This window comes from Carassius auratus, chromosome 3 (genome assembly GCF_003368295.1).
Source record: "Carassius auratus strain Wakin chromosome 3, ASM336829v1, whole genome shotgun sequence".
NCBI classification, from domain to species: Eukaryota; Metazoa; Chordata; class Actinopteri; order Cypriniformes; family Cyprinidae; genus Carassius; species Carassius auratus.
This window is the reverse complement of record NC_039245.1, coordinates 26091034-26105473: the sequence shown is the minus strand read 5'-3', so window position 1 is coordinate 26105473 and position 14440 is coordinate 26091034. Positions and strand designations below refer to the sequence as shown.

The window sequence follows — 14440 nt, the reverse complement described above, 5'->3', positions numbered from 1 at the left end:
TGATTCTACCATAAATTTATTATTTTACAAATGTAGACAGACATTCACATCTGAAAAACAGGTCAATTATTTCACTTGGAGAATATCGGTTTGGCTCATCGGCAGAAATATTCATATCGGCCGATACCGATAATGGTCATTTTAAGCTTTTATCGGCCGATACCAATATTGTGCCGATATTATCGTGCATCCCTATTAAAAATGAGCAGCATCACTAGAAAAACAATGTCAAATTTATGTTAATTAATTAAAAAAAGCACAATTTTACCAAAAGAGTTATGGAGTATAATGTCACGCAACAACACTGCTCAGTGGGAAAGGTTTTTTAAACAGCTACTGTCACATTGATTAAGCAACATCACAAGAGGAATGGCTTAAAAACTGAATGAATCGGTTGAGTAAATGATTCAACGACTCACTCATAAAGACCAGCAGGTGTTATAAAGGTCATAATGGTCACTTGTTGCCACTTAAATGGTGTGATAAGTCTCCGTGCCACTGGACTGTTACATCAAAACTCTTGGAACTCTCAACCAATCAAATTCTAGGAACGAAACATGCTTCAAAAAAGCCAAAAAATACAGCTCAATTAGTAATGCTGTTGCTCCAACAATCAAGATATTGCCATTATTGCATCATTGTCTCTACTAGAACATACAGCACAGTGCAGTACACTAGGATGGTGTTGTAGAGTTCACTGCCCCATCCTCTGCAGCTCCACGGCTGTCTCAGCACACAACACAGTCTTGCAGTACCTGTTAAATGCATGCATTCAAACTACACAGAGAGCGATGTGAGGCATGCATTCCCTCTGGCTGACATCATCTCTACGATTCTTGTGCATTTTTTCCCCCTCATTCAAAGTTCGGGGTGCTATGTCACAGCCTGGACAATGGCTGGCACGCTCAGAGAAGGAGGAATGCTTGAAAATATCTGTGGAATACGATTAAGCTCCAGCTCGAGGCAGCTGCGGCTCTCCAGTCACAGCATACAGTGTAACACTGACCCTTTTTCCGCATGTACTGCTCCTGCATTCCTGTGGAAAAGAGACGTGGCGTCGTCAGCCATGCTCGTATGCAGCAGGGCTTAGGCATTAATTGACTGCATTGTTGTGAAGCTCTGCTGGGGTCTTACTGAGAGCTGGGTGCACTTATAGTAACTTTCCATTCCTCTAAACAGCCAAAAACACAGGCTTACTGCAAGCTGTTTGTGCATGTAAGTGAAACCGCAGCAAAGCAGAGCTCGAGCTACACAGTGTTCTCTGGTTCATTCAGCATTATTTTGGCCTCAGGCAAGACTGCAGTACTCTTCCCAGTACAAGTCATCTGTGTCAGGAAGATAACGTTTGTATACTCATTCACAGGCAGAAAATAATTACAGTAATCTCTAAACTGATCTGTGGCATGCCAAAAACTGCATCTGTGCGTCTGACGGACACAACAAATGCAGGATAAGAAGATAAGACCCCCAGAGAAAATAAACAGTGTGTGAGACACACACACAAACAGATGATCTCAGCCATTCACCTCTTCGGCTTGAATGCTCATTAACGTTTTTTAGAATTAATTTAGTATTGTTTCAGGACATTGACACGTTTCATCTAGAGGTCACAACAGGGTCACTTCTTTTTTCTGAAATTCTCAGGGTTTTGTCAATAAATCTTTTGTGATCTTTTATCAAATATTACATAGTACTGTTACATAGGACTAAGATATAAGCTTTCACTGAGCAAAGACACGTTAAATTGTTTGTTAAAAGTGACAATAATGGCATTTATAATGTTTCAAAAGATTATCTTTTCAAATAAATTATGTTTAAATGCTTTCTTTTTAAGAATCCTGGAAAAAAAAATGCATCATGGTTTAATGTTAAGCAACTGTTTTCAACATTAATAACAATCACACTGGAGTAATGATGCTGAAAATTCATCTTTGATCACAAGAACAAGTCAATTATTTAAAATATATTTGAACAGAAAACAGATAAGTTGTAATAGTTCACAATATTCAAGTATTTTCTTCCAAAAGCATTCAAAAGAATCATACCACCTTCAATTTATGAATGGTATTGATAGATGCGTCCATTTTTAACATGGATCTAAATGGCTGTTTGGTTCAAATGATCACAGATAGATAAATCAGGTGACAATAGGCACAACATTTAGGGATATTTCTCATCTTCCCAACAGCACCTGACATGCTCTCATGTTGCCAATTAACCATTTATCAGGCAAGTGACAGACTTCACAAACAACTGCTGTACAGAGACAGAATTTCACAGTCTGTCAAAAGAGGTTTTAACACGTCCTCTTCAAGATCTCATTAGTTTCCCCTGCTGCCATTAGTCATGGTGGGAGATGAGGCATCCCATAAACATGCAGTTAAACCACTAACTAATGAATGAAGAACCACTACAGTGGCTCCTTTACAGGATCAAATGAATTCATCTGTGACTCTGAGTGCCCTCATTACAAACTGTGAAACCACCACTGACTGCTTGAGACCCGTACAAACACGCGCCCCATCTGGGGGAAAGGATCAAAACCACATTCGCTGAAATGAGTATTAGAAAATACGGGGAACTAGATGAACTTCTGCACCCTGGATGCACCAAGGTGCTTGATGTTAGCATTGGATGGTTTGACTAATCTTATTTTGTAAGAAAAACTATGAAGAAATTAAAAAGACAATAGGCTATTTTTTAATAAAATAATATAAAATGTGCTTTGTGTGAAGAAAGCACATTGAAAATTTTATTTTATTTTGAATAATTTGAATATTTTATTTTGAAAAGTGTTGATTATTGTTATGCATATTGTTGAGGCTGTACAGTGTAGAAAAAAACTCTTTACATTGCATTTATTGTATCATGTTGTGTCTAGTTCCCTTGAATAACATGTATGCCAACAAACATCCCAGCACTAAAAACAACAGGATCAAATCTGAAATAACAGAGGATTACACCACAGATTTAACATGGAGCATTATCACACGCACAAACAAATCACTGTACAATCCCACCCAACCTCAAACCTCCATCTGCTACTGAGACAGTGGAAAGAAAGAAAACCCGTCCAGCAAAATCCAAAGTCAGCAGACGTGCTCCTGACCATGAGAACTGTCCACAGCCTTTCTCTAGACATAAACACAGAGATCTTAAATAGGTTGGATGCAATAGAGGGTGTTGTTTGTTGCACAGCCTTGACGAGCACGTGTAACAAGCACAAGGTGATGAATTAGTAAAGCTGCGAGTGCGAACAAAGGATCGTGGGTAATCTGGCAGGCTGTGGAGGACTGAGGGAAAGCGGCAGGGATGTGGGGCTGAGACATGCTGGTTAGGCTAGTCATCTGGCCTGGTCTTCTACAGTCTGAAGGACGAGGGCCACGAAAGCCTGCCGCGTGTTAATGACTGTATGAAAGCATTTATGACCCTCAGCGCACTAAAGATGACATTATGGCACAATTACTCACACAATGGACCAGACAAAAGAGGAGGTTATACACAAGATGGACTCGGCTGTGTTATCTGTGCGTGTTTACACACACTTTGGTGAAGAATAGCTGAGGTGGTGCTGGGTTATCAAAGTCACCTCTCTGGAAATCAAACCCTGAAGCAGTCTATTGTAAAGTGAGAAGTCTTGGTAACCATATAACAATATGCATAACATTATAGTAAAACACTGCAATATTCAGCTTGTAGTGGCGTATAGTTTTCACAGCTGTCTTTATGTTATGGCCCCATCTCTCTTCTGACGCCTGGCTGTTTGGGAGGTCTTATTGGGGTGGAGCATCTGTCTTCCCCTTTACAGACTCCCGCTGGACCACATCACAGAGAACATGGGTTCTCATGCCGGAGTTGAACTCTCAATGTACAGCCATAAAGAGATAAAAGTACAACGCAAACACAGAGTCTGTTGATGTTATCAGGACCCAGTTGGCAAGGTGTTCCAAAGGCCAATCCCGCTGCTCTTACCGAGATCACAAACCAGGGGAAACAAGGCACTTCCAGCAAAGACTGACTGAACCAGTGAAATGAGAAGTAAACGGGCCATGTGTCAGTAAATAAGAGCAAATGTGTTCAATCACTGTTCCTAATGACTAATTTGGTCATGAATGTCAACTCTGAATTCTGTGGAAATCTTTGCTACCCGTTGCATGTTTGTTAATTAAAGACTGTGGCTAATTTGATCATGCTTTCAACCGTCAATTAACATGCCTGCCTGTGTCTAAATGTGACTTTTTTTTATTGACTTAACATTATTTCAAACCTGCATGACCTTATTTTTTTCCATGGAACAACACAGGAGAATTTCTGCAGACTGTAGCCAAATTATTTCAATCTGTTCCTCGAAGCTGGCTCAAAAAGACATGGAATATAGTGTACAAGCAATATGGATCAACCTTTATATGGTTTTTTTTGGTCATTTTGGACCTTTTAATGCTCCTGATCACCATGTACTTTTACAGTATGAACATTCTGCTAAATATCTTCCTTTGTGTTCTATGGAAGAAAGAAAGTCATACAGGCTTGGAATGACCTGAGGATCAATCATTTATGACAAATTTCAGAGTTATGTGTGAACTATTCCTTGAAATCCATCTTGCAAAGTGTCCCTCACAATTCATGGAGAAGATGTGAAAACAAATATGCAGAATCTGTAGAATCATGAGCACCATTTCAAAACAATACATGCACATAGTCATGGGTAGATGAATATTATGATCACAGGATCGTCTGAAGAACTAACTGCTCATCTTTTTGCCCCCTCGTGGTAGAACAATCGCCAATGAGGGTCTGATGCAAAAATCCTCATGGATACACATTTTGTCAAATGCAGCGATAGGACAGGGAGGAAGTGCACTGTTACTCACTGCTTTTGCTGGCTTTGACCTTGGCCAGCAGTTTCTGTGTAGTAGCTAGATCTCCATTCTTGACCGCTTGCAGAAGATCCTGCTCTTTTCCCATGATCTCCACCAGCCAGATCTCCACCAGCGTCCCACAAGAGTCCTGCTCCTCCCTTACACCTCCATACAGCGGCACAACCACGGCATGGACCTATCCCAGAATCCTCTGTAGTGCTACAGTCGGGGGAGGTGACAGCCAGACGGCTGAGGGAACCACAAGCAACCAGATATCACTGCTTCTCCGAAAATCACGGAAGGTCGGAGAAATGGAAAATCTATTATTTCGCCAATTATACTAATTGTCTCAGTTTCCAGAGCCTTTTCAGGGTAACATAGTCGGTTTTGGTCACGTGGAGCTCAGTTTCTGGGAACGCAGAGGCCCTGCTGATATGCTTCAGAAAGTTGTGAAGACTGGAGTGGCACAAGCAGACCAAAACCTGAAAAAAAGAGTGGGCAGGAAAAATATTACTGTTAATCCATCAGCCAAGTACAGTCCATGAGCAAATCAGCCAGTGTGAGAAAGAACAGAAGCCTACTATGACGCTCTGACAGCAAGCTTTTGAGATCAAATAAATACTCTATTCACCTTTCAAACAAGAACAATTCCCTCTGAAGGAAAGGTTACAGATGCTTTAAGCAGTAAATCAGCATATTAGGACGTTTTCTGAAGGAGTAATGATGATGCAAATTCAGCTTTGCATCAGAGGGATAAATGACAACTTGAATGCTAAAGTAGGAAACTGTTATTTTAAATAGTAAAAATATTTCACAATATTACTGTTCTTACTGCAAATGAATGCAGCCTTGAAGAGATTGCTTTCAAAAACAATACAAAAAATATTACAGACACCTATTATTTTGTATTGTGTATTTTGAACGCTTTTGTCTAAGTCAGTGAGGTTCGAAATAACACATTTATTGCATGGACAAAATCCATTTATTTTTCTTATCTATCGTATCTGCGTTTACATGCCTAGCCCCAAATATGAGCAGCTGTAGTAGTAGTAACCGCCTTTACATCACTATTTACGAAACTGCTGACTCTAGTATTCGAAGTCTCAAATGACATTTAAACAAGCCAAAAGAAACACTCACTAAAAAAGTCTTGATGGCATACCATCTCAAACACTGTCATTGTTGCCAAACCAATGTGTGAGTTTTTGAGCGAGGGTGGAGTGTGCGGTTATGATGGGTTTATAAGGTTTCGATTGAACTTTATGAGCTTGTTTACAGATGCTCTTTATTGTGGGGAAAGCCACGGATGGAAAAAGAAAAGAGGAGGAACAGGACAGATGAATGTGAAGGTGGATTGAACTGCCTTCTTTGACTGATGAAAATATCTCACAAACAGGTGACAGACAAGCGCAGTAACTGGCATTCATGTTTACAAACCATCATCTTGATTTTTGGCGATGCATAAAAATAAGCATTGGTTGGGGTTTCCAGAACCAGGAGTCGCTCGCTCATCATGGTAGCCTCGAGTACTTCTGGGAAGTTTGTATTTATGAGTTGGGAAGCGGTGATTGCGCATCAGATCTGTTCAGATCACTTGGGTCGAAGCAAAGAGATTGAGACTGGATGGGGATTTATCAACTCTTGGGAGGTTTACAACTATATATTATTTAGGTTACAAGTCTGGATGTTTGCTTCACAACCCCTTCAGTCCATACAAAACGTGTCTAAGCACAGACATCACATGGGTGCCAAAATAAACAAACAATGATAAATCATATTAATGCACACCATACAACAATAAACCAATCAACAGCTGCTGCTGGTTGAAGTAAAAGCACGTCCAGAAGCACACTGTAAACTGCTCAGTTTGTGTAGTTGATACATTTGGCAGATTTTAATTCAATCTTGAGACAGAGAGTCTTACAAAACAACAGCGACCGCCAAAATATCCGTTTGAGTTACTACCGTTGAACTGAGGTCAATACATAAACAGAAAGCTGCTTACACTTAATCACTACTTTACAATACAAACAATAAGAATTGTGTTTTCGCAGAAACTCTAATTAGTCATTTTTTTGCCTGACAAAACTGGAAAATGAAACCATAATATGGTGAAATATCATATCTATCAAACATTAGCGCCATAACTACCGATTTAAACACAAATAACATTGTTTTCACACTACTGTAAGACGTTAGTTATGTTGAAAACACTTACCATAACATTAGAGAGGAGTGTTTGTCTTCGATGTAGTCTGGAGCAGTAACAGCGGGTCCAGGTTCAGTCCAGACAGATGAACCCCAGCGAGCTCAGTCCCTTCAGGCAGCTCTCACACTTTAAACACACTTCGGGGTGAGTGTGAACTCTCCACACCGCTTCTACTCGCGCTCGAGTCTTTAGAAGTTACTCTCTCCGCAGTCCGTGTCGATGAACTCCAGACTGAGCGCGTGCTTCGACCTGCACGAGCGTGTTTTGAGAGCTCCGGTGGTGAGTGGAGTCCTGCGCGGGGCGGTGCTCCGGTGAGGGCGGGGAGGAGAGCAGCTCTGCCGCCCTCTGGGACTCTACCGCTGCTCTACCGGCAGACCACACTCACCCGAGCCCCTTCTGCCGTGAATTATCCGATGTAGACTACAGGTGAAGCACAGTACATAATGATTTAAAATGATAATATTATTAATATTATGAGTGTTATATAAAAGTGAATGATGAATTTAGTCAATTAAATTATATTAATTACATACAAAAATGGCACAATATGTGTCTATAAATTAGCAAGATATTAATCCATAAGTATATATATGTATGCGTGTGTGTTTGTGTGTGTGTGTGTGCTCTTGTTTTTGTGACATATCAGGACACAACTTTGTATTATGACATGGGTATGACACAGGTATTACAAGGTGAGGGTGACTTATGAGGACATAACCATGTCCCCATTTTTCAAAACACTTATAAATCATACAGAATGAGTTTTTTGAGAAAGTAAAAATGCACAAAGTTTCCTGTGAGGGTTAGGGTTAGGTGTAGGGTTGGTGAAGGGCCAATATACAGTTTCTACAGTATAAAAACCATTAGGCCTATGGGATGTCCCCAGTTTTCACGAAAAACAAACGTGTGTGTGTGTGTGTATGTGTGTGTGTGTGTGTGTGTAAATGATGTAATATGATAAATGGACAAAGTTTATCAAAGAATATATATGTTTAACCAGTATATGTAATAAATACATGAGACACACAAATAAGGCAAACATTGACATGATACATTAATAGTGGCATAAAAAGTGCTGCAATTAAAGAGCTATTCTACCCGATTTAACCCATAAAAAATGATTTTGTTGGTAATGAAGTAATGTATTTAGGTTGATTCTGTGATGTTAAATAATATTAATTTAGGTGCTAAGTTAAATGTTCCCATTTTTAGGTTCTTTTGTTATTCTTTTAATTCTATTATTATATATATATTTATTTTACATTTTTTGTACATAACAATCAAATAAATGTGAAGAGCATCAAAACATTTGGATTTAGCAGAAATTAATCACATCAGCTTACATATGTTTACATCCCCTAATTATTATTATTATTATTTGTGAATTTTGGGATATTGCATATAAAACACTGGATGGAAATGCCAAGATGAGCATACATTCAAATAATTTTCATTAAACAAATCAAAAATATAACTTTTACACTCAATTTAATATTATTATTTATTTATTTATTTTTATTAAGGAAACATGCACATAAACTACTGAATAAATTCCTTGATACTCATCAAAAAAATCATGTGACTTTAGTGTTTGTGTGCTTCAGCAGATCATGTTATCAGATAACTGAGCTAACCAGTGTACCCATCTCATCGCACACAATCTCAAATGTTTTTTCAATCATTGTAAAAATGCCTGAGCCAAAGCTGTTCATCAGAGTGATTTGGTCTTATCACCTCCTGTAACTCTCACGGAGCTAAAATAACCAGACAGCTTTTATTATTGTGAAAGTTGTTTATTCATTAAGAACAAAGAGCCACAGGCTTCCACACTTGCAGCAACTTTCATTTTTATTATTTAGGAGAACGAAGTGATCTCCTTTGTGATCTGTCTTTCCTTTGGGTTTATTCCTCTTCACCAAAAGCATGCATTCACTTAAACAAACACTAATCTATCAGTCTCTCGCTTGAGCCACAGATCAAAGTGTTTCCTGTCTCCTCTCAAATGAAGTCACCTGGAACAGGAAGTGGATATGGCTCTGACAAGTGCCTGAATGAGACTGTGCTGTGGAGAACCCGATGAAAACTGGAGAATAAGGCTTGTGGTTCTGCATCCCTTCACCTGCTCCCACAAAGATAAGGGCGAGCGGTGATCAAAGGATCAGGGGTGCTATCATCTTCCAGCTATACCACAAACAGATGTTGCACACCTGGGGCATGTTTAAATAAAGTCAGTATCACAGTGACCACAAGCTAAACCATAGGGTGAAACAAGCACCTTGAAGCAAAGAACAGTTTACTTTTGAAGGTTTTTATAGATTAAGATAAGCAAACAGATTCACTGCACAAGAAAAGGATACTCTGAAAACATAATAAAGAGCCATCAAGCCAGTTTAATTGTGCAGTCTTTTTACCAGTGCATTTGCACCATGAGGTCACCCAGCATGCAAAGCATCATGAAGAGTTGTTGTTTTTTATGTTGGTTTTATTTGTTTATGTTGTGTTGTATTTATCTTTTGTGTGTGTTTTGTAAGTCGAGTTTTGATGTCGCTGCCTCACTATTGTGGAAGATCCATCCACAAACATAATGGTGAAATAAAACCTTCATTGTCATGCTAAGAATAGTTATTTTAAAGTCAGGCAATTAGCTTATTTCATGTTCTAACTTGTCATCTTTTGGACAAATAATGTTTTCATTTGTCACATTTCTGACATGACTAGATCAGAACTTTGAATATGAATATGCAAATAAGAGTAAATAATATCATGTAAATTCCTGGCATATTTTTACAGTGTAAAGATCTAATGTTCTGACAAGTCAATTGGGCGTGGAAAAGACATGTACCTCTAGTGGTGAAGCACATGCTATTAAATGGAAAGACTTTCCTACATTTGACATTAAAGACAGATTAAACAGTGTCCATAAACTTATTAACTAACATGAGACTTGAATCATACAAAGGATTAAATGTTGTGTTAGCAATGTAAAGACCAATCTGTCATTGTGTTTTGTTATCAAAATATGCAAACAAAACTGTTAATAAAATGTGCAACTAATATTTTTTTTTGTTTTTTACTAAATTATATGTAGTATCTAATTATTATTAATGTTTAACATACACTGATGGGATGCATTTAGCCTTGAATACTGCTCCGGAGTGGAATTTTACACCTGTCTTTATCTAACTTTCAGATTTCTGGTCTGGAAATGAATGCAAATTTGCTGATATTTAATTAGATTTGCATATTCAAGCATCATATTTCCGAAAACGTGTAATATAAACCAATTGTCTAAATGTACTGTGATTAATCAAGTGGGGGATTAATGGCCATTAAAGCAGATCTTTCTGTTGTCTCCTTATGCACATACAAATTTCACTTCATTATTACAGTTAATGACAGAAAGATGGTTTGGAAATTACTAAAGGGTGTGTAACAATATACTCCCGTCACGATTTGGTTCAGTTCTGATCTCATTAAAATGGTAAACTTCATCAAGAATGGACTTGATCTATCTCTGATTTGGTTCTTCTTCCCCATCACAGGTGTGACCATCTGAGTTTACCATAGGTAATGCACCATCATCATATTTGACGCTAAATCGGTCTAATCTTTCGTTTTAGGTTAACTACTCACAAAACATAGCATTGGCTTCCTTGACATGGTGAAAGAGTTTTGCACAGTACTCTGTGTACATGAGCTTGTCTACATACTGTACCTGCATGCATCAGTGTGCCTCGGCCGTCCTTGACCTTGATGCTGCTTCCTTGCATCACCTGACCCAGTTGTCTTTGGGGGTCACGATTTGCCCTTTTTTTCAACTTCCAAAATATGAAATTCAAGCTGTGACCGTTCGTTTGCTGACTAACATACACCACCCCTTGACAGGAGCCATTTAAAAAACCAAATCAATGTTATACTCTTCACCAGTTCACAAAATATCAATGATCGGTGCACACAATAAAACAACACAATACACTGCAGAGATGAATATTAAGTAAAATACAGTATTTTTTTTCCAGATTTAAGTTGTTTCAACAGTTCTGCATTACTCGGAAAATCCCATTCATTATCTTGTTGGATGTCATTGAAAATCACCATTTTAAAATGACTTCTAAAAAAAACTATTACTATAACACACAAAAATGAATATAATAAACAAGCATGCACATCATTCATAAAAAAAAAAAAAATTCACTCAAAATTCTATAAAAAAAAAGAGGAAAAGTTTAACAGAAATCGGCTGGAACAGTATCAGTATGCTATAATAAACATACCCATCATTTTCTAGTAGCGGTCAACATTTTGTGCGTCTCTAACACACACTTTTGAATGACGCTCATTCTTTCATTCATTAGAGGGATTGCGTCTAACGTCAGTCTTTGATTTACTCTCATATTACGGATTTCATGTGTCAGTATTGTGGTATCCCTTTGCAGTGTACGAAGTCTGTTTATCACCTGATTGAAATCAGTCCTGCTCCACTCCATACTCGTACTAATCAAGTCTGTGATGGGTTCAAAACAGCCTGCCACTTCGGCTCGAACAACACGCTGAAAGTCCCTCGGAGTGAGAGGCTGACTGAAAGAACTGTTATTGTCGGGTTGTCGAACGACTTCTTGGGTGTTGCTGCTAGACTTTGATAACTCATAAGCCTCACAAGCAGCCACTTCACCATCGATCCATAGCTCCGCACATCTCTCGTCGTAATCTGGCGAACCTGTGAAACAGGAGAGTCGTTAGCATTAGCATGCATCGATTTAAACCCACAATCGTTACAGAGGATTATCCCATACATTCTCTCCCGTTATCCTTTGATAATCTCAAACGGCGTTTCACGGGAACTTCAGAGGGGTTGTCTGATCCCCTCTCCCGCTTTTCCCCACATCTCAAGGAGGGTGTGTTGCATCCATTGGACTCAAGACTCTGGGTTGTTGTAGCCTGGCGTGAATGTCCTGGCGTCACCGGTTCAGACTCATTGTTACTGCCACTCGAAGCTACTGATGCCACCGGTTTGAGGTTATCCAGAGCTGCTGATTTACCAGGTGCACACGATGACGGGACACCTGATGGTGAAACAATTTGACTTTGAGTTGTATTTTCTTCACCATTTGTAAGACGATGAGCATAGTCAACTGAAAACAGAAAACAGCTTAACCCCTATAATGCAAATCTGTATACGATTTTCACATTCTGGGTCAGTTTGGACCTGAGGAATTGTCGTTTAATAATAAGTTATAATTCATTATTGATATTGTCTTTTGAGCTAATTTGCTGCAGGCTTATAACGAATCTTGGCTGCGTGTGCAGTAAAAATGCAAGAAAATAATAAATGAAGAAAAGGATCTGAAATCTGATATACGACAAGAGAAAACGGAGAAAATATGCTCTGGTTTGCCAAAAACGTTGATCTGACTGAAACCAGGAATACAAAAACGCTCTGTAGTTTCAACGAAAGCCCTGGAGCTGTTAAAGTCAGAGGCATGATGCAAATGATGTTTCACGTCAGTCAAGCAGATCACTTTGCTGATAACCTGGGTGGAGGAAACCTGGAGAAAGAGCACACATTATTCGTGCACACACTGCCAACACTAACAATAAAACGCTGGTTTTAAGTTGGCAAACATATCCTTTAAATCTGCCAAAAATGTCTGTGCTTCAAGGTATGCGTTGCAAGAACTGATGAATGTGCTGGAGCACACCTAGATAGGGCGTCTCACCAAAAGTCTGAATTAAAATGGTTATTAATTAGACATTGTTGTAACCATTTAAAAAAACATTTCGTTTTTTTTCCCCATTTTCAACAGTGATCAGTACGTTCTGAATTTAAGGCTACTATAGTCCTGTCTTGTGACCCATCTCAGGAGGCGTTCACATGAAAATGTTTTCAGACAAAAACAAGAAACTTTTAAATGCGTCTTGCTTGTTCGTTTACAGGACAACTGCGTTTCGTGGACTGAAAAACACACATTTTTGAAAACGTGTTTTGCACATGATCACTGTTTCACAACAAGATCACTAATATGTTACGAGAACATGTGGGTAGATCGGATGAAAGGGAGGCTGGTCGGTCAGACATTGCTTTGGGTGTCTTTAACTATCAAATGTTATTATTAAACTTCAAAAAGCATTGGATTTCGTAAAAAAAAAAAAAAATTGCTGCACAAGTTAAAGTACTTCTACAGACTCGCCGTTTCAGAGCAGTTCACAATCACTGAAAATTTTGTAGGGAGTCGTTGAAATGCATATATCATCCCTTTTAACTGACCATCCAGAAAGAGTTGAGCATAGACATTTCAAAATAAAAGTCTATGTATTTTAGACCGGTGTATAACTAAATGTCCTTCAATATGCATAAAGTATTTTTTTTTTCTAGGTTAATATTGGTATTTTGGTTACATGATGTTTCTCTGGTATTTAATTCAACGAAAACTTTTGTGGCTTCTGTCTGGGCTGCCCCTGCACAAGACGGAAAGTCCAACAACATTCATTAACACACAAACATACTCTATAAAGATAGATGATAGAGATATACTCCGTAAATGTGACCCTGGACCGCACGGGCAACAGCCAACAATACATTATATATGGGTCAAAATTACAGATCTTTCTTTTATGTCAAAAATAATTTGGATATTAAGTAAATATCATGTTCCATTAAAATAATTTTCTACATTTGCTACAATAATTACATCATAATAATAAGTAATATGCGCTGCTGCTTCATTTGGGCAACTTTAAAGGCAAGTTTCTCAATATTTTGTTTTTTCTTCTGCCCCCTCAGATTCCAGATGTTCAGATAGTTGTATCTCGGTCAAATATTGTACTATCATTTCCATCAATGGAAAGCTTATTTATTAAGATTTTAGATGATGTAAAAATTTCAATTTCGAAAAATTTAATTATATAAAATAATTTTTTTATCATTTATATGTTTTTTTTTTTTAGTGTGTAAATAAATGTTTCAACTTGAGAGCACGTGAAAAAAGTACAAATAAACATTGCAGTAAGAAAGCTGTGCCTACTTTTCATAAAAGCCATGAGAAGTGTGTGTGCATAACTTACCAGGCGTTGCTGTGTCCTCTTCGCCGTTTCGAGCCTGGTCGACTGCAAACAGAAAAGCGCTCGTTTAGCACGAACAGAGCTCAGTTCTTGTAATATATTTCTGCAGCCCGATGTACGCTACACTTAAAAACATGTGCATGAACAAATAAAATGATCACATACCGTTGAGATTGTGAGCCATGTCCTCGTGGTGAATCACAGGTAATCTTACCGTTGTTTAGCTGATGGGAACAATGAGGCGCGTGCCCGCAACACGTTTAAATCTCCCGACAGCTGTTTGGGCGCGTCATAGTATCGCGAGAAGAGGGGC

At 38.5% G+C, this 14440-nt stretch overlaps 2 protein-coding genes across 5 annotated transcripts in view; both read right to left on the bottom strand.

Annotated features, from left to right (window-relative positions):
• The window catches only part of LOC113052681 (caskin-2-like), an 84811-nt gene extending 77415 nt beyond the window's left edge, over positions 1-7396 (bottom strand). For 2 of the 4 annotated variants that reach the window (XM_026217101.1, XM_026217110.1), the window contains exons 1-2: positions 7078-7394; positions 4872-5341 (exon numbers count right to left, since the gene is read on the bottom strand). In XM_026217101.1, coding sequence (XP_026072886.1) covers positions 4872-4965 — 94 coding nt within the window. In that variant the 5' untranslated portion in view covers positions 4966-5341; positions 7078-7394. Of the gene's footprint in view, positions 1-4871; positions 5342-7077 lie in introns of all 4 variants that reach the window. The other 2 variants (XM_026217094.1, XM_026217087.1) reach the window with 2 other exon arrangements.
• A 3559-nt stretch (positions 7397-10955) lies between these two features.
• On the bottom strand, positions 10956-14414 carry LOC113052674 (uncharacterized). The gene is made up of 4 exons (XM_026217076.1): positions 14293-14414; positions 14131-14172; positions 11862-12131; positions 10956-11785 (listed from the first exon to the last, which is right to left on the bottom strand). The coding sequence occupies exons 1-4, from the start codon at positions 14309-14311 to the stop codon at positions 11346-11348; spliced, it is 771 nt and encodes a 256-aa protein (XP_026072861.1). The 5' UTR covers positions 14312-14414; the 3' UTR covers positions 10956-11345.
• Between the last annotated feature and the right edge of the window lie 26 nt (positions 14415-14440).